Source organism: Kwoniella dejecticola, chromosome 2 (assembly GCF_000512565.2).
Source record: "Kwoniella dejecticola CBS 10117 chromosome 2, complete sequence".
NCBI lineage: Eukaryota > Fungi > Basidiomycota > Tremellomycetes > Tremellales > Cryptococcaceae > Kwoniella > Kwoniella dejecticola.
The window spans coordinates 1729272-1752723 of NC_089302.1; the positions used below are offsets into that span (position 1 = coordinate 1729272).

Here is a 23452-nt window from a genome sequence, read left to right on the forward strand (position 1 = left end):
AAATGACCAATATAGCCAATATAGCGGATGATCTTCTCCTGTCGCCTAAGCCAAGTCCGGCGATGCCACGCGGGGATCAGATCATATAGCTTCTATCCTCTTTCTCTCGCTCTTGGCTCGTTCTTCCCAACGATGTATCATATCCTCCCCTTCCCTCTGCATCTGCTGGTACCTCTTCTTCATCTCCAGCCTGACCAGATCTTCCAGCGTCATAGATCGCTGTTCATCCGTCAAGCGTGCAACGCCATCAATTTCTTCTGCTTCGTTCTCTTGGGCTCTACCTGTCTTTGTAGTCCCGTTGGATCTCGATGCGATGGGTGTAGTATCACCAACAGGCGACGACATGAGATCTTCCATCACTTTTCTAGCTTCTACCGCACCCCTTGTGAGAGAATTATCCAGCACCTCCCGAGGCAGCTGTGTACGAGGGGAGGATCGTTGAGGCTGGCTGGAACGCAGCAGGTTCTTAGGCTTCGGTGATAACAAATCGGGATTGGGTAAGGGCGAAGAAGGAGGGATATTTGAGAATCGGTCCAATTGCGATAATGGTAAATGCTGCGGCGAAGGTGTCCTACTCGGTGGTAGTGGCGGTAATGGTTTAGACGAAGGTGCTTTCGATCTGGAAGATTTGCTTTGCGATGAGATGGGTGCTGCACTGGATGAAGATGGTTTCGATGCTTGTCTAAGGCGGTTCTGTGGAATCGAGTCTACTTCTTTCTCCTGCTCCCGCGCCTGCTCGATCGGCATCTCATTCTCCGTCTCACCCTCTATGCCTGACTCCAGTTCACTCGGTTCAACCTCAGATTGTGTCTCTTCAGCCTTTTTCTTCTTGCTCTTAGATTTGGCAGTAGTCGCTCTGGGTTTGGCTTTCGTGGCTCTCCGATTCCTGCCTTTTGGTTCTTCTGTTTCCGTTTCCGGCTCTTGATGAAGTGTAGAGGTCAATTGTGATGGTGGAATTGCTGTGATGGTATCGTCGGCCACTTCGACGATTTCCGGCTCTTCTTCAGGTTCCACTGTGGGAGCCTTCTTTTTACCCCTAGCTGCCGTTTTTCTAGTAGTCGTTGCGCGAGGTTTAGTGGCTTTCTTCTTCGTTGTCGTGCTCTGCGATAGAGCCACTGACTCGGCTTCGGACGGCAGTTCTGTCGCTTGAGATGCTTCTTCGTCGACTTCAGACACGACTGATTGAGCAGCTGTGGTCGCCCGTTTCGATCTACCTCAAAGTGTATCAGCATTCGCGATCATACTTCGTTTAACCAGTTCTGATCAGCAGCCCACCTCTTGCTAACTTCCGATTTCTTGCCTTTCGCTGTGGATTTGGCCTAAAAAGGGATCAGCGAAGTACGCAATCATTGAGCGGTGAAGTGAAAATAGCTTACTGGTTTTTCTTGACTTGGTCCGCCGCCCTCCAACTCCGCTCTGAAGAAATGACAATCTGGCACTTTATTCTGATGGATTTGCCTTTATGCGCGTTTTGAGGTAAGCTACCAACTATTACCCTTGTTTTGTTCGACTTCTAGCGGACATACCATGGATCATCCGTAGCTTCCCATCCTTCTACCGCATATTCACAATAAGGACACATGACCGAGTCTTTCGAATCTATCGAAGGGGTGTACACGAAACCTGCTTGAGCGAGCTGCATTGTACTCATTCCGTCAGGTCGGCCCTCGGGTGCAGATTTCAAAAGACACGTACATTTTTTACTGTTGGTAGCCATCCAGACTTCTGTTTGTGCGGCCACCATTTCTTGAACGTTTGTTCCCTCACAGCGGCTGACTCCTTTGATTGCGGTAAAGATTCTTGAGTCGAGTAGGTCGTTCTACAGGCATACAACTCCTGATCAGCGACTGCTCACTGACTGACTGAACTGAGCAGTAAGACTGCTTGATTCAGATACTCACGTATAAGATCCATCACTCATATCCCTTTTGCGCTTCTCAATCTTGACCGTACAAATCATCTCTGCCCACGCACAATTACCCCTCCTCGAGTGTTCTTGAAACGGATCATCTTCTTCGTCCCATCCGCCCAGCTCGACATTGCATAGAAAACATGTACAATTATCCAGACTCTCTTCTGAGCTTCCAGGAGTATGGTAGAATCCAGCTTTTGACAGCGCATCTGCTGTTAAGTGCGGGTGTGTTTTCGATGAGAGAGGGAATGCAGGTTTCGCTTTGGATTTCGGCTTGGTGATTGCTTCGAAGGATGCTAAACGGGCATCGAGGTTCTGCATCGTGATACGGTGGAAGTCGGTCGTCTGGACTCTATGTATACCAGTCCGAGGGGCAGTTTAGTGAAGGATGTTTAGTTGGTCTCAAGTATAATAATGACTTTTTGGTGTTGATGGGATTTGTTGTTGACTTTTGCTTTTGATCACCATCAATCTCACGCGCGTCAACCCAACAAACGTGACTTTGATTGATCTTTACGTAACTAGATATGTGTTTCTCGCCTGCCACACAGAAGCTTTCCGTAAATTTCCGTCAGCCAGCTCGAGATTTCAGAAGTTGAAGCTGCTGCGCTCACCGTCAAAAGTTAGAGAGAGCACTTCAATCAGTCAATGTAAATGATCACACAGAATCTCAAAAGCGTTGGAACAGCAAATAAAGTCGACCCACACTCGCTCGACGACATCAATCATGTCCCGTATACTCCGTCGAGCGTTCTCAGCTTTCCCCGCTCGAGCCGGCCCATCGACTTCCTCATCCACATCCAGCACCATATTCCCTTCAGCTCCTTCCGTAGCATCCACCTCTCCCAAAGCAGTCCGACGCCGCAGGACCGAGACTCCTCCTCATAAGACAGTCTCAGCCTCGCCTCTCTCCGATAGCGACCTATACGATCTCGATACCAACAAGAAATTCCACTTCGAGCTGGAAAAGGATTATCAATCTCTCAACGCTTCTGCAATCTTCGAGAATGAAGATCTAACCGAAAGCGAAAAACGATCTCTCTTCCTCAAAGGTTCTGCCGAATGGCGATCGAGAGTCAGAGGGTATGCTCCTCGTGGAAAGAAAAGTAGACACGATTTCATCTTGGGTATCATGGGTGGCTCTCGGATCGAACAACAACAACAAGATGAGCCTTCTTCATCCGAATTAGAGGGAAGAGCTGCTGAAGGGGAAGAAGAAGGTGAAGTCGTGGATCCCTCGAAACAGATAGTAGGCCAACGGATCTATCTCCCAAACATCCAAATTCGCTTAATGAGGAACCACGTTCCGGAAGGCGAATCGTACGATCCGTACATCGCTACTTTCCGAATACCGCCCTCAATGACGAAGAACGATCTCCGATCATACCTTTCTGCGGTGTACAATATGGAGGTCACGTTCATCAGGACAGACAATTACGTTGGGACGGTAGGAAGGCTGCGTACGGGAGAGATAGTCAAGAAGGGCGGACCGAATCAGAATTACAAGAGAGCTGTAGTAGGCTTGAAGGAACCGTTCCATTACCCTGATGATGTGGAAGAATTGTATGCGCAAGGACTGAAGAACGGACAAGGCGATGCATTGGGCTTAGCGAGAGACGAGTGGTTAGAACAACAATATAGTCTGAATATATCTCAGGAAATGAGGAAGAGGGCGATGTTCAAGTATTATAAGGGAGCTAGGTGGAGATCTAGGACGCACGCCAACCTTGTAAGTTTGATCGCCACTTTCACATCCCATATTTTCCGTCAATTTGTGTGCTTGCTTGCTGATATAAGGTATTCTAGGGTAACACCATGCGGGAGATCATGAAGCGACGAACGGAGAGGGAGGAGAGGGTGACGGAAGAAGTACAACGACGATGGTCAGCGATCGCGCAAGAAGCGCTAGGCGGTAAAGCTGCTGAAGGCCAACCTCAAGCCGCATAGGCAGTGTATTCAGTAGCATCTTGCATCATGCATTTTTAGGCTACATTGTGGTTTAGGATGGAGATGGCGTGGTCTGTGTGTCGCATAGGATCGACTGCAGTGGCGAGATCAAGAATGGCGTTGATATGTCGACATTATTGCATTGAAACGTATGAAACCAAGACCACCAAGAATGTATCACTCGTATCGACATTAGCCAGAAGAATGAATGACTAAATATAAGTAAATTGAATCTCTATTTACACCATCATGATGAAGCGAGTCCCCTCAAAGGCGGACGGGAGACGGGTATTTATCGTTGTTTCTCCCTACAAAGCGTGGGTCCTTCCATTCCCACTCCCTTCTTTAGGCAGCACATTAAGCGCCACCGTACTATCCATGCCCCCTTCCGTCGGCGTGAAGCTAGACTCCAACTCGCTCTCCATCTTACTGTCAAATGAGGTAGGGGACAGTCCATCAATCACAAAACTATCATTGTTATTCTTCATCTTGACATCATCCATTTCCCACTCTTCAGACTTGTTAGCCATCTCATTGAGGTTCAACCTATTCGTGAATCTTGTTCCCCCTCCAACGCCTCCGCCGCTGAACCTATCTTGGTCCCGAGGAGAGGTGGTTGCTGCGTTCGATGGATAAGTCAAGCCTGCAGCACCGCCAAAGGACTGCGTGTGATTAGGTGATCCAGCCAGAGTCGTTGATCCGCCAAAGTTCGAAGAGGTGACGCCGAAGGTCTCTGTCTGACTGAGACCGCCTCTGGAGTTCTCGAAGGCTGACGAATGTGTTGATCGGTTGAAGAATCGGGATTTCTTGGATGTGGTAGGCGCTTTTGAGTCCATAGTGGTCAATCCGGTGACTCCGTTCCAAGTTCTACCGAGATCGAACACAAGATCAGCCAACTTCATCACGAGATTCGGTGGGGGCGATTTGCATGAGGCACGCATCGGAACGCTCGCTTACCTGTTCTGAGACGCCATTTGATCTCTTCTATATCTTGCTCTGCAAGAAAGTATACCCATGATTATAGCGATGACCATCAAGAGGGAGCTGATCGAGCTCATCTACGATGCGAGTCCGCTGTCAGTCATTTCGTCCGCGACTTGTACTATTTCGGGAGATCATTCGAGTGCGAGGCATAAGGACACGGGAAGTACTTACTATAGCTTGTATCCGGATGAAAGAAGGGTGCATGACTTGGGGCGCACTCAAGACGGGGGAACCGGTAGCTTGGGTATCGCTACAAGAGATTTCCGGTCGGAGTCAGAGATACATCGACCAAGTGGGCAAGATGATGACTTACGTGGAAGATGAGTCGCCAGTGGAGGTACCGTTCCCACCGATGGGCACGCCCTGCACAGTGACACTCGTGTCAGCCATCAATGTCGATGAGAAGAGGGGGTGCATGTATGACTCACATAGAAGGCGCAAGCCTGATTAGCATAAGCTTGGCCGTATTGAGCATCCGTAGCGGAGCAGCTCGAGGTCCAACACGCCTAGGTGGAAAGGGGAGCAAGTCAGCATTTTTGAAATTGCTCAATGACTACGAACAGGACACAAAGTTTCTGAAACATTGCCGAATGTCTGACTCACTCCTACTGAATTTATGAACTCCGTATTAGCACAAAGACAAGTCCAATCTTCTGGACCTGTGCATCCCGTCGTGGGTGCAGAGGCGATACTATACCATGGGCAGATCAGCTTTCTGGTACATTTCGCTCGTCCACGTTCGTGTACATGTACTGGGGTAGACGGTATGCCACACGTAGAGGGAGTGGGGACTTACCAGCTGACTACGCAAGTAGGTACTCCCGAAGTACTTGCATCAGTCGCATTCGCTGAACTTTGTCGTCTGATCATAGTGTCGAAGTTGGGTTGAGAGGGAGCCATCTTGATTCTTTGATGAAGGAAGTCAGGATGATCTGTTGAGGCCGAGAGATGTTAGGTATAGGAGAAAGAGGATACCTATATGCGCGAAGATTGGGGAGATAAGTAAGAGTAAGATTGTAAGATCGATGAATTACATTTTCCAGACGAAGTGATCAAGTCGAAGTCAGTACGATATATCTATAGAATCTTTACCTCCATGTGTCAATGCAGAAGAACAATAGACCAAGATACTGTACATGTTCATCGTTGTCTTGGGCTTGCCGCCGAGTTGATTGTACCAACGCCAATATTAGGGGTACATTTGCAGCGTCTACAACAAAAAGAAGTTGGGAAAAGAACAATAAAACGATAAAACCTCGAATGACATTTTCAGGGTTCACCATCAACCCATCAACGGCTTTCGGAAATTTACCTTTTTACCTTTTTCGGGAATCATACAAACAATAAAGGGAAATGCGCATCGCGAACAGGCACGGTCGTCTAAAAATGCATGGCATCGTTTTTGTTCTCTCTGAGTGATGCATCTGCATTCATTGTTCACGGCCCTCGAGCGAGCGTTGCGTGCAGCCAAAGTTTCCGAAGCCGAAGTCCTATCTAAGCAATGATCATATACATGCTTTACAACGTACAACAGGACTATGCAAGAGTGTCCTTGAGCTTCACATACTTAGTACCAAGTTACAACATATTTTACCAATCAGCATCAGGTAAATCACCTCCAGGGTGTACTTCCCGATCACTTTCGTTATTGTCATTGTTGTCGTCGTCGTCGTCGTTCATCTTTATATCAGGATGTAGAACGATCATTCCTCATCATTCAACATGCTTGTACGTCGGACTACCCTCTCGCGAAGTCGACTCCAAGTCTGCAGATTCTCTCCGCCTTGAGCAGCTTCGGCGGGATCTAGACTGATAGTCGGTATCCCATATTCCCTGACACTTGGCGATTCTTTTTCTCCTCCTTGTTCCGAGATATCCTCATCCTCAGGTACCAATTCTTCCCATTCCACGTTCGGTCTCTCGTAGTTCACACCTTCAATCTCTCCTCCGAAATAATCTTTCATCCACGTACCGAACAGCCTCTTCACTTCGCCATTCGAGGCATCATACTGATCATCGTTGACGCAGAACATGGCTAGATCAGGGGATCGCGCGACCGTTCCGAGGGCATAATCAAGCTGACCGTAATTATGTATCGGGGAGAACATCGATGGTGTCGACCCGAAAACATAGGTGTATCGAGATAACAACTTGATAACCCATCTTCGAAGTTCTACACCTCCATCTTTCCTCCTCAGTGCTCCAGACCATGTATCTTGCCCCTCGAATACGTTGGTCTCGATGGAGAAATCTGAGCCTTCCCATGAGTCAGTCAGGGGTAATACGGGCTCTGAAGTGATCCATTCGCGCTCTCGTTGTTGCTCCGCATGTTTCTTCGGAGGCAGGTAAATTTGCTCGGAGGTGGGTAAAAAGGCTTCGATACCATTTTTACCGGACTCGTTGATCAATGCGTGAATCAGGCAGTCTCCGCACGCTGGTTCGGCAAATGCGATCTGCTTGAAGATCTCTTCTGAGGTGTAGGATACTTCCGCATCGACGAAGAAGTCTGCAGGTAAGCATTGGTCGAGGCTGAACAGGCATCGTTTGTTGGGTTCATCGGACAGCAGATTCAGGTGACCATCAAGCGAAGCTGAAAGTACCGCGCAAATGCGTCAGCTCACGGCCCATGTTTCGAGCGATGGTCAAGAATACTTACAAAATTGGTAGGTGGTGGCCTTTGGTCCTTGCCAACCGACTTGACTGTCCGCGTGGAACGAATCACTCAACGTCTTCCTGTCATCTCGCCGTTGAATGAGCAATTTCTGATTACCCGAAATATGTTCATCCGTGATTCCCAGTGTGTTGATAAAGTCCGATCGAGCGTCATTGTTCCATCCTCCGTTCTTATGCCCTATCTTCGCTACAATCCAAGACCAAAGCAAGGCTTCTCGCCACCTTTCAATCCTCAGATTTGTAGTCAACCAGGCCATCTCCGCATCCCCTTTTCCTCGCTTGCTCTCCCTAAAAGTTCGCGTGGCCGCTTCGCTCAGCTCCTCACCGAACATCGTCAACGCTTCGTTCAAGATGGTCTTCGATTGAGTTTTCGGTAGATGATGTAGATACATCCGTCTTCTAGCTGGGAACCGACGCGAGATGAGTTCGTTGGCATGTTGTAATGCCCCCCACTCGCCAGAGTCGGTAAGTTGCATCGGGTTCATCTCGGGGGCGACTAATAAGCCCGAGTCCATACGGAGGACGTTACCCAATAAGGGATGTCGGAAATCGGATTGCGAGAGATCACGAAGGAGGAACATGTCGTCATTGAAAGCGATGAAGTTTTCGGAAACGCCGTGAAGCCAGCTCATGCGGCTTTCAATTGCGAACGAGTTGAAACTTGGAGTGGCAAGCTGTTTCCATTCTTCTTCGGTATCCCAGTATACGTTGACAGGGACGGGTGGATCTACTCTGGGATATTCAAACTCTTCGTCCGATTTACCATAGTACTCGGAGCCGTCTTCCGATGTCCCGTGCGCTGTACTGGAACTTGGATCAGAGGCCAAATCTTCATGTTCCTCTTCTCCTTCCGCTTCCGTCGACTCGACTTCAGGCTGATCGTGGTCATTCTCTAGTTGGGGCGAAGGTTTCGCAATGATTTGACCATTAGACTTAACAGGTAATTGGAAGATATCGTTATGAAAATGCCACCTTAACTTGCTTTGTTGATCTGTCTCTTTCTGAGATTCCCAATCTAGCCATTCTGGAATTTGACCAATCCGCCAACCGTTCATCTTCTCCAACAAATCATCATCGCCATAACCGAGTTTCGCGATATCCTGCTGAGTCAACTCCCAGTCTGCCGAGATGACGTGTACTTTGCCTATATGTTCGTTCATGTGCTTGATACCTGATCGAACTGCCCCTCGCAATTCACCATTATCGCGCCAATGCCTCTTGCCTCCTACTACCTCAATTCCCTCCTTCTGCTCCGCTGAGGCCTTGTTCTCTTGCAAAAAAGGCGACGAGGCATTCACAAATAGGTAGACCAGGTCTAAGGGTGCCTGTTTGGCATGAGGTGAATCAGAATCGAATGTGCTCGGTATCAAGCCTGTTGAGAAGTAAGATTCGAGCACTTCGTACGGCAGTCTATCGTGTATCGGTTGCAGGAGCTCGACTTTGGGCGGATCGTGCGGAGGTATCAATACGTGGGTCGGGTCGTTCGGGATTTCTTGGACGTTGGATACCCATTGAGGAGTCTCTATCATCGACTCAGCTTGATTAGGATATGTCGACCCGATCTCGGCAACAGCGACATATATCGACTTGTCCTTGACGTGTTGTACTACACAGTACAGACCACCGCTAACAACAACTCCGCAGCACAACACACCGAATATCGAGGCTAACGACCAGTTACTCTTGCGGAGCTTTCGTCTTTGCCTTCGATTATGGCTGAGTGGTAAGGTCCCTTCTACTTTCTTCCATTTCGGTAAGAATCCTAACAAACCCGAAGATTCGGAAGTATCAAACTCGAATCCATTTTCATACTCTTCATCATCTTCTTGTTCTTGATAATGTTTTTCGGGATATAATCGAGAGCACGAAGCAACTGTGGAGGAAGAAGCGATGCTATCCGGGAACGACTCCCTCCGCGTCATATCGAAACTTTCATGATCACCGTCCGACATCTCGCTAGCTGCCGATCCTGCACTTATCGAGTCGAGTGAGGAGACACTTGATGTGGGTGAAGAGGGGATCGCAGTGTACAAAGGTGACTTAGGTGTGATTTCGATTGATGTGGAAGTGGAAGTTAACGTAGAACTACTGAATAAGTAGCCAAGGACTTTAGTCCTTATTCTTCTTGGTCGGACAATCATCTTGGCTCTCTTGCTTTCCTGCTTTCCTGCTTGCTTGCTGCAAGCTTACTTCGCTGCTCAGCAGTATCAGCAGGACTACGGCCGGAAGTCCGATCGCTTGTCTTGTTTGGGTATCACAGCAGGAATTGCAACAGGTGCAGGCAAAACCCTAAAAACCTAAACTAAGCAACACAGGTATATTTTAGGATATATGACCTGATGTTGACGTAGTTGATTCCCAAGCGATAGGAGAGAAGACAACCGCGTCGAGGTATTGAAAGTGTGTCGTTGATAACCGAGATGTCAAGTCCTCTTTTACCCTATACCCTGCAAATTCGCAGTCTAAATCTCTTATCTTCCCTTAAAAATGTTCCTTCTTGGTCGTTTGACCTTGTCTACCCACCGCGGTGTCGTGTGACGAAATATTCCAACTCGCAGTTATGGTTGTTTAGTGCTGCGATCGGTACACTCGAAATTTATGTTGAGGGGTTGCGCAACTGCGGGGATATCAAAGCGGATTGAGATTTTTGTTGATAGCTATCCGATAATCTTCTCGTCGTTTGACTTAATTAACTTGCGGTTTTGCTTTGCTTTGCTTTGCTTTGCTTTGCTTTGCTTTGCTTTGCTTTGCTTTACACAGCTTTACTTTGCGATGGTCGTCAGTCGTGATCGTTTTCGTCCGTTCGTATGCGATTCGTCTATATATGAGTATCATGAGATGCAATGATGGGTGCGTTGATCTTGATGCTGAGGTCAAAGAAATGTCTAAAATAACTTGCAATTGTCTATTTTGGTGTCTTGCAAAAATAGATTGGATTGATTAAAAGGCTTAGAGGCGTTGAGGTCCTACAAACCTACTGCGCCGTTCGAAAAGTACATGTCGATCAGAGAATTAGAGCTCGGAAGTAACGTCAATCTCCAATTTAATGGACTTGTGTCCTGTTTCGATAGGTCACAGAGAGATCTGCGACTCGTCTTGTCCTAAACAGCACATCTTTTGCATACATACCGAACATACCATACCATCTCGAGGTATGGTCATTCTCCTCAGAGAGAGAATGATCTCGAGATGTCTCGTACCTGACAGCCGTACCGATCCGTCTGACTGCGTATCTAATTTTGGAACCATTCAAAATAGCTTAATTATTGCTTGTTTTCCTTCCGAGACCCATTTTCGCTTCACTGGGTGAGCCATCATAATGAATTATCGAAGATCTTTCAAGATCTACGTGTTCGACTCTCTTACGGTGACTGTGAATAGGAAGGTCAAACCCAATCACGTCAATCGATCAGCCTAAACCGAGGCAAGGCGTTTGTTTTTCTTTCTTTCTGTCTTTTGCTTCATATGTAAAGATGAAAGACTAAAAATAGAGGATAGATCTGAATAACGTTCAGTGGAATCACGTAACTCGGTGAGTGTCAGAGACACCTGCTCAAGCCTGTTTTGTGGGGGAAGGCGTGGATTGTCCAAAGACTGCGGAGAATTAAGGCATAGATGATTGAGACCGGGGCTTTCTCGTAAAAACTGCGGCTGCGGGGTACTCCCTTCTGGTGTTTTATCTGCTTGCGGCTATGAGCCGTAAGATCCCGGTAACTATCCCTAAACCCTGAAGAAGTAAGCACGGGTATCTTGAAAGTCAAGACTCCACATGTTCAAGTGTTCAGCGATTCCGAGACTCAATTGAACAGGACCAGGACGCGAGCAAGTCTGCGTACTGCATGTAGGCAATTGTCATCTGGACCTGATCGACGTCTATTCCAGGAACAGGTTGAACCGATCCGGTAAATGATCGTCCCTCTGCAAAAAGAGGTATAAATAGTTTGAGTATTCAGATTCGTCCAAAGCGACGATACCTCGCCAGTCATGTAAATGAACGGACTGCCCAATCGGCTCTTGGGATTCACATTGATGTCAATAGATTGCTTCTGCTGACTTTCAAAGCGACACCTCATGGATGAAGAACGCATCAATCGAGGGTGGAAGGGGAGTATGTACGTCCACGACCGGGAAGGCTCATTTTCTAAGAGCCTATGACGCGATGGACGACGGACAGACGACGCTTGAGTGTTTCCTCCATCCTTTGTGCATGGGGGACATAGTCTCAAAGGGTTCACGCCGGTGATTTACTGATAGCTCAACATCATAGGGCGGAATTTTTTTCGACGCCACATCGATATGTATATTATTATATTTCAGTTGCAGATACTTGCATCACTTCCCAGACTTCAAACTCAAATGTGTTAGGCTACATCATGGTATTTGGTAATTCCATCCCACTAAGCTCGGACGAAGAGGAAGCAGAGAAAGACGAAGTCCTCAACTACTGGGCGAACCCTAACAGCGCAATCAGATATCAAAGCGATGGCAAAAGATTGCCTGTGGGATGTATGATGCCCACTTCCGCTCCACAGTCTAAACGCTTCTCGGCTCAAGAGAGAAAGTTAGCAGATGCAGGATACTATGGATGGCGCACACAGCCCTATGACGATGTCTTCAAGGACGATGATGAGATGTCCGTTGGGGCTAAGAGCCAGAAAACTGATACTTCTTCTCAAAGCGAAATCCTCACTACTGTATCTACCGTACCCGAAGAACCCGTATCTGCACCCGCTATCAACACAGACGACAGGACGACTATCATCACCACACCCAGCGTTCCGGATCCAGCTATTACGAGTGCAGGCGACTCAGCGACTACTTCGAGGTGGACGGAGCTCCCTTGTATAGTCACCAGATCCGACTCCTCTGACCTCTCCTGATGATCAACGCCAAACGTTTTGAATGAACACTCGTGGAAGTGCCTTCATACGTGCTTTTCTACAAACTGTATTATAGGTGCGATGTATGTATGCCAACCTTCCACCGCAGGAGCCTGCAAGCACAGCCTCAGCTTTCATCCCCTCCCAGATAGCAATGTGAAAGTATGGTCGATCACGTACCGTATACTTGTTATCGAACTCATGTCCTTCGCCCGGCTCGTACAACTCAATGACATCTACCTTGTTCTCTCTCAAGATTCCGGCAAAACTTGCTGCCTGGTCTAACGGTACTACCGGATCATCTTTTCCATACAGCAATACAGTTGGCGGATAACTTCCTCTCTGTCGCAGGAGATGAACAGGCGAATGGTCTTCAAGTCTCTTCCGCCATTCTTCATCACTTTGGCATTCCTCTTTGCGCAGCAAGACATCTATGAGTGTTTTCGTCGTGCGTAGATGCCGTTTGATATCGTACTGGAATCTCTGTTCTCTCGTGTACTCATAGTCCGGTACTTTCCATAGATCTCTGTACGTCTCTACCGGTACATCGAATTCGAATGGGCAAACTGTCATGGCTAATGACGCGTCTCTGGATTTGGCAGCGTTTATCACCTCATCTTCTGGAAATTCGCCTGAGAGGGGCTGGATATGTACCGTGTTCCCTCCATCTTCGTTGGCGTTACTTGGGGTAGAGGACCAATGTTGAGCTGCTAAATCCGTCGGACCGTATATATCGACCACCACCCGGGGTTTTGGGTCAAGGACGAACGGTAATAAAGAGACGATCAATCCTCCGGCAGATTCACCAATCACTACATATCTTTCCAAGTCCACCTTAGCACCGTTGACGCTCAGGATCCGCGGTAAGTTGGTTTGACACCATTCGAAAGCGTCTTTGACGTCGCCGACCTGTTGAGAGAGGGAACAGTGCGGTGCGAATCGATAAGATACCGAGACGACGTGGTAGGCCCTCGGTCGGAGAGCAGGTACAACCCATGCGTTGGGAACATAGTGTTTTCCAGCTACGAAAGCTCCGCCGTGAACGTACAGCACCCACGGAGTTGGAATCCCCGTGGAAGTTGATTCGGAGGGGAAGATACGTAGATCGCACTGGACACCTTGTTCTACTTTGTAAGTGTGGTCGAGGAACGGCTCGAGGGCGGAGTGATACCAAAGCATCTTGAGAAGGGAGCGAGTTTTCCTAGGTCGTGCTGTTTTTGGGAAGATATGATGAGAAATACGATCACACCGACGAGCTCATGCTTATTTATGATCTACAGACCGCGAAAGTCCCTTGTCCGACTGGCTGACCTGCTGAGGCTGCTGTCGTTCTAGTCATGGCTTCCGGACGGTCCGCGTTACATTTCTGCTGATCTTCCGGAAATTCGGCGCCGGCAGATCACTGGGTGAACGTCACGGCCGTATCCACTGATTGTGCGGCAAAAGGGGAATTTAAGTTTTTTTGACGTTACTCCAAGTGGAGGGAGATTGATCGAAGATGACATATTTCGAGATTTGCAGCTAGCTCGAGATTATGACATCCTCCAAATAAACCTGTAAAAGCGGATACAAAATGGCGCCGAAAAGACCACTGAAAAGGAGAGGCGAGGAGGATGATAGAAGGCAGTCGAAAAAACCAGGCAAGAACAAGCGCGAGATCACCTATGATACGTACGATGAAGCTTTAGATGGTAAGCTCATATCGTATCACCAAAATCGGATTTCAAGCTGACGAAGGAGGGTATAGGCGGAGTCGAGATGGAGGAGAAGGGGGAGAGATATAAAGATGGAGACAAAGTGAGCTGAACAGATCTGGGGGCCGGTTGGAAGAATTGGGCTGATAGCATAGATAGTCTCAACGATTCTACGAGCGTGCGGTGGAGCTATACGAGAAGGCTCTAGGTTTTCAAGAGACTTACGATGCCGCTTACAATCAGTCAGTATTCCTATACAGATCAAAGACTTATTTGGTCCTTCACACAGATTGACTGATCAGGTTCACCAATGCTGCAGAGCTAGAGTGTTATATACCCTTTCAACCTCCTTCTTGCTTCCGCCATCATGCTTGAAACCGCTTCGCCGGTCTATCGAGTTATATCGCTCAGCGACTAGCTTGACGAATTCACCGCTTCTTCGAATGGACGTAGCGTTCAATCTTTCTCAGTCGTGCTCTTCCTTGGCTGATATACTGGAGGATTTGGATGGGGATGGGAATCTGGAAGAGGTGCGCAAATTAAGGATAGAAGCTAGAGATGTTTTGCAAGAAGTTATGGATGGTCAAGAGGAATATCTGAGGGCTACAAGCGATGAGAACGACGCCGATGAGACCGGGAATGTCGTCGATGAGATCGAAGACCGAGCTGAAGCAGCAGCAACAGGCGAATCTATGGATGTCGATCCAGACGATGATAACGAAGATGGGGTAGAGGGAGAAGTGGGAGAAGAAGGAACATTCGAAACTCATTTACCGACACCTTCAACGTATATCGATACAGTCATTACACTCATTGACATCCACCTATCCTTGTGGACTTCAACAGCCGAGCCTCAAACGCCGATAGAGGAAGATCAACTTGCGGTCCGCAGTATACTAGATCGCGCGGCCGTGTTTGCTCCCCCAGGCAGACAAGCGGAGTTGGATCTTGCAGAAGTGAAAGTACTATTGAGCATGGACAGTATAATCTGGGACATATACAAGAGTCAAGCCCAGCCCAATATGGGATTAGAGAAATCGTTAGAAGGCGCAATCGCAGCTCTAACAGCAATCCTCACAAGCTTGGATGTAACTCCACCGGAAGAAGCCACCGTCAAACCTGAGATTCTCACCACTTTGGCAGATACCCATATCGTTATTGCCAACCGAATGATATTCCTGAACAAACACTATCCGCCTGGACCATCCCCCTTAGCTCAACAAGCATGGTATCATCTCAGCTCAGCTACAACGCACCTGAACACTGCGCTCGAACTTCCCACGTCGGCATTCACCCCTAGGGAATTTAGACCGTCTGTGCTGCTTTCTCTGTCAAAAGCAAGCTTGTCACGAGCGAGATTATCGTCGGTGCACGAAACGGCTAAGCGGAACGTAGTACAACTCATGGACAACGCGAATACATATGCAGCAAGAGCAGGAGAGGGTTTAGGATGGAAGTTTATGCGCTTCGAAGGTTCCGTACCAACTTCTACGGGATTGACGCTAAGTATAGGCGGCGGGACGAACGGAAAAGACGAGCTGCCATGGCAAGCCGGTTGGGAAAGCGAGCTCTTAGCGAGGAATACAGCGCTTCAACAGGTCAGGAATTGTATTTACGCTGCCAAGACCGAGCTGCTTCCGCAAGAAGATCGAACAAAATATCTAGCTGGCTTGAAGAAGGTTCTGGACAAGCTGAAAGTCCAACAAGGGGAAAGGGCCTTGGGCTCCAAGGATGTGGAGCGATTTCTTCTGGAGGTGGAGGATGACGAGGGAGCTGTGAATGAGCTGGAAAAAGGCTGGTGGAAGGAGATTTTTGCCGCATAGTGAAGTCGTTGTACATTAGGCAATGGAACTGTACAAGGCTCGCGTCGGAGACGGCTCGCCTTGGCCGGACACGGGATCTTACGGAGTGTGTCAGGCTTGACTGTGTATGGGCACAGCATGAGGTGGAATAGACGCAGACCACATTCGCGGATAAATATGTGACCATCGTATGCTCACACAGCACAATGCCACGCGTACGGCGAGGAACCAAACAAAAGGCTGAAACGGACACTGACGGCGCACATACTCAAAATGCATTGATCGTCGTCAAAGTAAATTCTCCGAATACACATACGAAATGCGAAACAGTCGCCCTACACACAGACGAACAAACGAACAAACAAACGAGTCTTAGCGTGTCTCGTGAGCCTGCGCGAAGATACAAGATGGGGAAGGGGTAAAGGGGTAAGATGGGGATATGACCCCTTTGTGATGAGCCATCTCCAGCTCAATCGGGGATATTTGCAATGCGGACCAATCAATCAAATGATCTGACTATAATTTCACGCTCAGCTATCCACACTGTTTACTCTACTCCACCTGCATCCCGCAAGAAAGGAGCGCTTGTCTAACTTGATCGTAACCCAGCTCATCTCGCCAAATTACTGAATTTCCTTATGACAAACGTGAGAATCAAGTCATCTTTCGAACCTTTGGGCAGAAAGGAAGATCCCATCATAACTTTATTTCACATACCCCTTGATTCTCACAAGTCCCCTCCGTTCCCCTTGGGTTTCCCCGACAGCAAGACAAAACAGAATCAACCCCAGGCAAGAGAGAAAGTCCACGACGTGTTCCTTTTGGTTTGATACGGTCTCCCGTTGTCAAAACAAAGAACACTGTAACCGAGGTCGAAGTCAGGTCATAGTGTGTCACCTCGCAGGAACGTGCAGAGCAAACGAGCCCTCAGCGATCGAAGAGGAACAACGAGAGGCCTGCCGCACCATAAATTACAGTAATGTAAAAATGTCATCATCTTCTCCCTTTACATTTCCCTCTGTCCCACCCTCACAGTCACCAGATCGCGAATACGCATACACCGTCACATTAAGTACGAGTCATTTCCCGCCATTCGCCCTCGTACCTTCACCTACTCGCCCCACCACCCAAATTGAACCCCGACGTCAAAGCATTAATCCAGCATCAACTCCTGATCGGACACCGAACAAACGCGAGAAGGAGAAGAGAAGGACGTTCAATCATATCAGCAACCCCGAGCAGGACAAAGGCAACATGGCTCGAGATAGATTGTCCATCGATACTTTCACGGCTGGCATCGAAAGGGAAACGGTCTATTCGAAAGCTACCAATGTGAGTGACTCATACCGTGGTAGCATCCTTTGTGCCTGTTACCTTTCTGAGCGCAAAGGGAAGTCATATGCTGACGGTCCACCTTGTGGGTATGTACGAATGTTTCAGGTCGCGGCTATCTTACGCTCTTTAGGAACAAGTACATCTGATCGCGAACAAGGTGTGGCTGCCTTGTGTAGCTATATAGAAGGCAAGCGAAGTAAGGGGAAGAATGACGAGGAAATCAGAAAGAAGATTGGCACGCTGCAAAATATGGTGAGTGATATCGTGTCTCGGCTCTAGCAGGTCACACTGTAGATCCGTCTCAAAAGGGTTGTACGACTGATGTTTTCTGATATTTTGCAGGTGCCCGCTGATCTGGGACATGTATTTGTGAAAGGTAGATCTCGCTCCATGCACTTATAAGGTCTATCGTCGTCTGTATATGCTGATGGCTTTCACTTACATATTAATAGCCTCTTTGCGGTCCGGCTTGGCTCGTAAAACCACTGCGGCCCGCAACTCGATCGGCACAGCACCATCACCGACACCCTCATCTCATCATCCACATCGTGCCCGAATATCTCTGGCCGATCCATCAAATTCGACGACGATCACTCACGGAGTTACAGCTTCGGCCTCATCAGCACCTTCGAATCCCAATCAGCCAACCATAAACGACGTGTTCAGTACCCCACAGACCGACGATAGCGATCTGGAACCACCTTCACCCACTTTCACTTTCTCCTTCTCACCATCTTTCTCACCAACTTCCTCTATCTCATCACCAATGTCCACGGAAGATCTCCCCGCCGAGACGTCAACTTCAAGTTCAGCGTCCGCCTCAACTTCCTTCTCGTCATTCTCATCCCCTCCGCCCTTGAGCTCATCCACATCTACCTACGCATCGCCTTATACACCCGGATGACCTTTCACACCGTACACCAATCCCATAGCATCGCCTACCTGGTCATATGACCCGCGATCGTACATCGGCAGGGCTCCTAGTACCCTGAGTCCACTTGAAATTGGCGGATGGGGTCGACAGTGGGAGAAGACCTACTTTAATCGGTCTTCCCTTTCGATCCAACCACCTTTGGGGTCGGGGTCGGGAAAAGACTCGCCATCGCCATCATCAGAATCATTCACAGATCCACCTGGGCTCGGATCTTCTGCTTCACTTGAACACTCGTCAGCTGGGTTGCAAGAAACATCACAACGCCGTTCTTGGACCCAGGCCGATCGCCTTGCTTTCGCCGATACAGTCGCGGTCACGATGATAGGGGAGGAGAACCCTTCGCCTACGAAGTCGCATTCAAGGACATTAGATCAATCGTGGCTGTCCATCTCAGACGACGCGTCCAGTGGGATACCCAGTGCCGGGCTGTCTGAGCGATTCATCTCTGACGAATATGAGGATGAGGGTGAGAATCAATGGGGTAGACACGATGAAAGATATATGTATGGGCTAGGCGCGAAAGGGGCGTTGAATGCGGATGATGGCGAGAGGACGATCACCGGGATCGAAAGTAGTAGATGGTCTGCTATCTTATCCGAACGAGACGAGGTGAGCCAACCCCTTTTTCTCATACTCCAGGGAAGCAGACCAGACGCAGATGAATAGCAGACGAAACGAGCTGACTTTGTGTGGGGTTCATGCTGTGTCAGTCATTTGAGCCGGAGGCGGATCAACGGGGTCCAACGGAAGCTTCCTTAATCAGAGATGCATATCTCGTGAGTGGTTTTTGTGTCTTGCCTTTGTCTCGCTCGTCGGCATTGGGCAACTGCTTACTTACTGAATGACTCATCCGACTATCGGATCCGAAAACAAATTGTAGAGAATGGTCCTCCCTCAGCCTCCCTCGCCAACTCATATCGTGGTGCCCAGATTACCTGGTCCGGAGCAGGGTGATTCGCATACCATCTTGATGGCTTATGCTTAGACCGTCGCATGTCTCATCATCCGTTAAATCAAAACTATCGTTCCATCCATGACGCTTCGCAGGGCAGGGCTGAGATCTCGTCCTTGATTTTACATTGCTTCATTATATTGTGTATGATAACGAATATAATTTTAACATAACAGATGACATATATGCGTACAATGTATAATATGTGATTTACAACAACAATACAATACTGTCTCTAACTTCATCTTCGATTCATCTTCAAATACAGAAAGTCTCGTTGGACGAACCTTGGACCCCGGGTCTCGTCGATGCATTATAATGGAATCAGACTATCAATCTACCGGCTCGCCTTTTGGCGGGGGATCCAACCACCCCGCCCTCTCAGCCAACTTATTCAAGAACCATCCGCTCAAACCCCACACTTCTAACGCTTGGGAATACTCTCCGTTCTCTTCTACGCCCACCACTCTGTGTGATTCTGCTGGTGTTGGTACTGGCGCTGGCGTTGGCGTGGGGATTGGACCTTCTTGAGGGGCCTCTTGATTAGGTAGAAGACGTTTATCACTCCGTCGTTTAGGTAAGAGATGGTCGGTGGCGTCGATCCTGTAATATGGTTTACCCAGATCGAGCCTGAAATAATGTATAGAGAGCTTCGAAGGGTCTCGCAGAGCGGATAAAGGTAGACTAACGATTGAAGAGACTTCTTCGGGATTAGGGATGATAGAGTCTAGCGGTAAAGAGGGAAGAGTCTGGGGTATGGAGGGGAATGGTTGAGGGTCGGAATGGATGAATCCCTAAAGGCGGGATAACCCGTGTAAGCTTCCATTGCTGAGAGGTTTTATGAAAGAGATGACGGCGATGATGACATCTTACGACTGGGAATGAGCTTGAGGAGAAGACACGGAGAAAGGAAGTGCAATCGAAAGGGATAATCATTCCGTTTGGAGTGGACGCGAGTGTGAGTGTTAGAGTGAATGATACTCACAACAAAAGGCCATACCCTACTTTTATTTCCTAGACTATAAGCAGGTTCCAGCATACCGAGAATCTCAACGTGCGAAGGGGGTATCGAGAGTTCTTCTTGCGTCTCCCGAAGGGCAGTATGTATGAGCGATTCGTCAGACTGCGTTGAGCGAGAACGGGTTTATCAGTACATGTTAGACCACCATGGAGATTTCACTCGAGTCCCTCAATGCTCGATCATCATGGCATCGGGTAAAGGAGACTTACCTTGTCGGCTTTTCCACCTGGGAAGCTATACCGATCAGACAAACAATGATCAAATTGAAAAGTCGAGTCAGTATCAGCGAAGGTGTTCTACCTCAATCATCGGGAGCTTGGGGGTGCTGTAGAGCAGTGAAGTACATACCTGATCTCCCCGGCATGTACTCTCAAGCTTTTATTTCGCACTTCCATCAAAATGTGAGGCTCGTCTCGAATATTCATGAGTGGAATCAGGATTGCCGATTCTTTCGGAGCATTTGTGTTCCCTCTGTCACTTCCACTTCCATCTATCGATGAGGATGGAGACGAAGATGAGGAAGATGAGGATGAAGAGGATGGAGATGAAGAGGAGGAGGATGAGGAGGAGGCTGGGAAATGTGTATGTGCTGGAAGTGGTCTAGGTAGATTCGGTGGTAACAATGATCGTCTAAGCGTCCGTAAGATCGCCGTGCAGAATGGTTCGAATGGTTTAGACATTTTATTATTGTTGCTTGCTTGCTTCCGAAATCCTCAGCTTGACACCAAAGATCGCTTTCGCTTCCACTGTCCAGATTGAATGATGTCGCCGAGTGTTACTTGTAGATAGTTCGTAGGGTTAAGAGATTGTTGAGCGTCTTATATCTTGTGTTACGCTTCATGTTGATCAAAATATCAATATGTCCTACTGAATCACCTTTACCTTTGTTTTCATAGGTGATTCGGCTTATCTATCCGGTGTTCGGTTGTTCCGGTGCTCCATACACCTCCAGCGGACCTGGATCCTGAATAGCGGAGGTGCGAATGGCTCCGGGTACCCATTAAAGCCGAAGACAATCAATTCAAGCACAGATGTCGTTATCAATTTTCATTCTCATACGCATTCGCACTTTATATCTGTGGTATAACATGTATATACGAATGAGTCATCTACATCTAGACACATGACAGCAGAAAAGACGGTGAGGTATGCACAAGAGAATGTAAGTGTAAGTGTAAGTGTACTTATATGCGAGTGGTGTAAAATGAATGTGTCGATTGTTGATAGTGTGTTGTAATAGTATGTGATGAATAGACAGAAGAGAACAGAAATCCACAAAACCCAAGCTGAACCATGACCCCACGATCAAATCCGATCCTAAGCCTTCTCACCGATCAGTTCGGCAGTTTCGCCTCGAGAGTCGGCTCGAGTTATCTTTTCGAGCGAATGACTTCTGCCCAAGAGACCAGGTCGGACGTCTGGCACGGTCTGCACAATTCTCCATTTCTCAGAAGGAGGTACAGACAGTGTCCATCGATCAGCGACCATAGCTTGAGGTTGACCGAATGGAGCCTTGGGTACTGGACCCTGAGAATTGAGTTGAGTTTGGTATAATCGATCATCTTCATCTTGGTCCGCCAGTGATTGGATATCCACCGACGAAGCAGATGCTGATGATGCCGCTGACGATATTGGCGAGTCGGAAACTGACGATGCGACGGAGGCTGGTCGTTTCTTGAGGTGCTCAACTTCCATACCGCCATCGAGGATACCAACTCTCATCATGGCCAACATGTTGTGAGCAGCGTTGGAATGATCATAAACCCCACCAAAGAAAGCGGTTGTCGCGTCGGTTCCGATAGCTCGTTTGATCAAGTGGGCACCACCTGGGTGATCCTCGATGAAAGATGAACAGTCGTGGATGAAACCGTGTACAGCTACTAAAGCTCGTTCTTTCGATTCAGCCTTGAAGTCGTCCCAAGAGATAACGGGTAACTCGTTGGAAGATTTGGGCCATTGAAGGTGAGCGGCTTGTTCTTGCAATTCCTGAAGTTTCATGGTGTATTGCCCCTTCTTGATTTCGTTGTCGGGGAATCGCTTGAGGTGAGAAGCAAGCTTGAATTGCGACATGGTCCAGATGAACCACTTGGTAGGGTCGTATTGGTACCATTTGATGGCATTTCGGAAATCCATGGGGAATTGATGGTGGAAGTTGTGGTAACCTTCACCGACGGTACAGAGGGCGGTGATGAAGTGGTCTCGAGGAGTGTGCTTGTTGTCGAAAGGTTGTTCACCGAGCCAATGAGCAAGGGAGTTGACACAGAAGGTCGAGTGGTGAACAAAGACTAATCGAGCAGCACCGGCAAAGAAAAATCCTCCCCACCAATCTCCCCACCCAAGACCAGCTACGACGGTAGGAACGATGAAACCCATCAAGAAGATCAGAGGTACGTAGTTCTTATGTTGCCATCGAACAACCTTGTTTCTCGATAGATCAGATACGTCGGCTACTCCGATCTTTCCTCTGGGTTTGACTAACATCCATCCGACGTGTGCGTGCCAGAAACCTTCGTGAGCGGAGTAAGGGTCAAGTTTGGTGTCGGTGTATCGGTGATGGGCTCGATGACCTCGCGACCACCATTTGATGGATCCTTCCACGGCACCAGCACCGGCCAAAGCCAAAGCGAATTGAAGAGGAACAGAAGCGTTGTAAGCTCTGTGAGCCCACAATCGATGATAACCAGCGGTGATACCAAGACCGGTTATGAAGTAGTAGATCACACTCCATATGGCGGTTTTGGTGTTCCAAGCTGTTGTGAAGATACCGTAGATAGCGACGGAAGGAGTGATAGTGAGAGCGAGGAAAGATATCCATTGGATGTTTTGAAGGAGGGTTTTCCAGGTTACGGGAGGGAGGTATTTTTGCCTAGATATTGTGTATGAGACGTAGTTGTCGGGGATGTGTCGGTCGGAGGGCTCAAAGGTGGGTTTGGTGTTGTGTACTCCGGCGAGTTTGTTGAGGGCTGAACCAAGATAAGTAAAATGATTAGCTGCTGGGTTTCCAGATAAGATCCATGTTGGTGAATCTGGATGCTTACTAGATTCATCTTTCTCCGGTGTGGTAGGCTCAAAAGCTGGATCCAGCTTGTCTACGGGAGACGGTCTTCGTTCCCTCAACTCAGCAGGAGGCGGAGTTTGGGGAGCTGCAGTCGACATGATAGTCGAGTTTCTTGTCAGTGGGTGATCGTCGAGTGGCAAAGTATCGTTAAAGAGATGAGATGGGAATCAGAATTATCTCAAATTCTGTTTTTTGTCGTGATACGTGATAGGATATGAGAAAGGATGCTTTGGAATTTGAAGCAATCCTATGAGCGAAGA

At 48.2% G+C, this 23452-nt stretch overlaps 11 protein-coding genes across 11 annotated transcripts; 5 read left to right on the plus strand and 6 right to left on the minus strand.

The window, feature by feature from the left end:
- Window positions 1-81: 81 nt before the first annotated feature.
- I303_102081 (uncharacterized protein) lies at window positions 82-2233 on the minus strand (the record flags this gene model as incomplete). Its single annotated transcript, XM_018405131.1, has 6 exons — window positions 82-1210; window positions 1276-1319; window positions 1377-1458; window positions 1527-1636; window positions 1696-1819; window positions 1902-2233. 6 exons carry the CDS (start codon window positions 2231-2233, stop codon window positions 82-84), a joined length of 1821 nt encoding a protein of 606 aa, XP_018265412.1.
- A 406-nt stretch (window positions 2234-2639) lies between these two features.
- On the plus strand, window positions 2640-3859 carry I303_102082 (mitochondrial 54S ribosomal protein uL23m; the record flags this gene model as incomplete). The annotated part of the gene is made up of 2 exons (XM_018405130.1): window positions 2640-3641; window positions 3719-3859. The coding sequence occupies 2 exons, from the start codon at window positions 2640-2642 to the stop codon at window positions 3857-3859; spliced, it is 1143 nt and encodes a 380-aa protein (XP_018265411.1).
- Window positions 3860-4167: 308 nt separating this feature from the next.
- I303_102083 (uncharacterized protein) lies at window positions 4168-5743 on the minus strand (the record flags this gene model as incomplete). The annotated part of the gene is made up of 7 exons (XM_018405129.1): window positions 4168-4726; window positions 4817-4917; window positions 5015-5093; window positions 5157-5206; window positions 5272-5349; window positions 5447-5534; window positions 5640-5743. The coding sequence occupies 7 exons, from the start codon at window positions 5741-5743 to the stop codon at window positions 4168-4170; spliced, it is 1059 nt and encodes a 352-aa protein (XP_018265410.1).
- An 803-nt stretch (window positions 5744-6546) lies between these two features.
- I303_102084 (uncharacterized protein) lies at window positions 6547-9657 on the minus strand (the record flags this gene model as incomplete). Its single annotated transcript, XM_018405128.1, has 2 exons — window positions 6547-7433; window positions 7500-9657. 2 exons carry the CDS (start codon window positions 9655-9657, stop codon window positions 6547-6549), a joined length of 3045 nt encoding a protein of 1014 aa, XP_018265409.1.
- A 2232-nt stretch (window positions 9658-11889) lies between these two features.
- I303_102085 (uncharacterized protein) lies at window positions 11890-12396 on the plus strand (the record flags this gene model as incomplete). Its single annotated transcript, XM_018405127.1, has 1 exon — window positions 11890-12396. The coding sequence occupies one exon, from the start codon at window positions 11890-11892 to the stop codon at window positions 12394-12396; it is 507 nt and encodes a 168-aa protein (XP_018265408.1).
- A 44-nt stretch (window positions 12397-12440) lies between these two features.
- I303_102086 (uncharacterized protein) lies at window positions 12441-13575 on the minus strand (the record flags this gene model as incomplete). The annotated part of the gene is made up of 2 exons (XM_018405126.1): window positions 12441-12509; window positions 12577-13575. 2 exons carry the CDS (start codon window positions 13573-13575, stop codon window positions 12441-12443), a joined length of 1068 nt encoding a protein of 355 aa, XP_018265407.1.
- Window positions 13576-13969: 394 nt separating this feature from the next.
- Window positions 13970-15913, plus strand: I303_102087 (uncharacterized protein; the record flags this gene model as incomplete). Its single annotated transcript, XM_018405125.1, has 4 exons — window positions 13970-14087; window positions 14144-14193; window positions 14250-14332; window positions 14410-15913. 4 exons carry the CDS (start codon window positions 13970-13972, stop codon window positions 15911-15913), a joined length of 1755 nt encoding a protein of 584 aa, XP_018265406.1.
- Window positions 15914-17146: 1233 nt separating this feature from the next.
- I303_102088 (uncharacterized protein) lies at window positions 17147-18131 on the plus strand (the record flags this gene model as incomplete). Its single annotated transcript, XM_018405124.1, has 4 exons — window positions 17147-17224; window positions 17333-17479; window positions 17570-17603; window positions 17680-18131. 4 exons carry the CDS (start codon window positions 17147-17149, stop codon window positions 18129-18131), a joined length of 711 nt encoding a protein of 236 aa, XP_018265405.1.
- A 348-nt stretch (window positions 18132-18479) lies between these two features.
- I303_102089 (uncharacterized protein) lies at window positions 18480-19146 on the plus strand (the record flags this gene model as incomplete). The annotated part of the gene is made up of 3 exons (XM_018405123.1): window positions 18480-18770; window positions 18872-18937; window positions 19042-19146. The coding sequence occupies 3 exons, from the start codon at window positions 18480-18482 to the stop codon at window positions 19144-19146; spliced, it is 462 nt and encodes a 153-aa protein (XP_018265404.1).
- A 299-nt stretch (window positions 19147-19445) lies between these two features.
- On the minus strand, window positions 19446-20814 carry I303_102090 (uncharacterized protein; the record flags this gene model as incomplete). The annotated part of the gene is made up of 4 exons (XM_018405122.1): window positions 19446-19907; window positions 20099-20236; window positions 20344-20368; window positions 20483-20814. 4 exons carry the CDS (start codon window positions 20812-20814, stop codon window positions 19446-19448), a joined length of 957 nt encoding a protein of 318 aa, XP_018265403.1.
- A 637-nt stretch (window positions 20815-21451) lies between these two features.
- On the minus strand, window positions 21452-23290 carry I303_102091 (uncharacterized protein; the record flags this gene model as incomplete). The annotated part of the gene is made up of 2 exons (XM_018405121.1): window positions 21452-23097; window positions 23173-23290. The coding sequence occupies 2 exons, from the start codon at window positions 23288-23290 to the stop codon at window positions 21452-21454; spliced, it is 1764 nt and encodes a 587-aa protein (XP_018265402.1).
- Window positions 23291-23452: the final 162 nt, after the last annotated feature.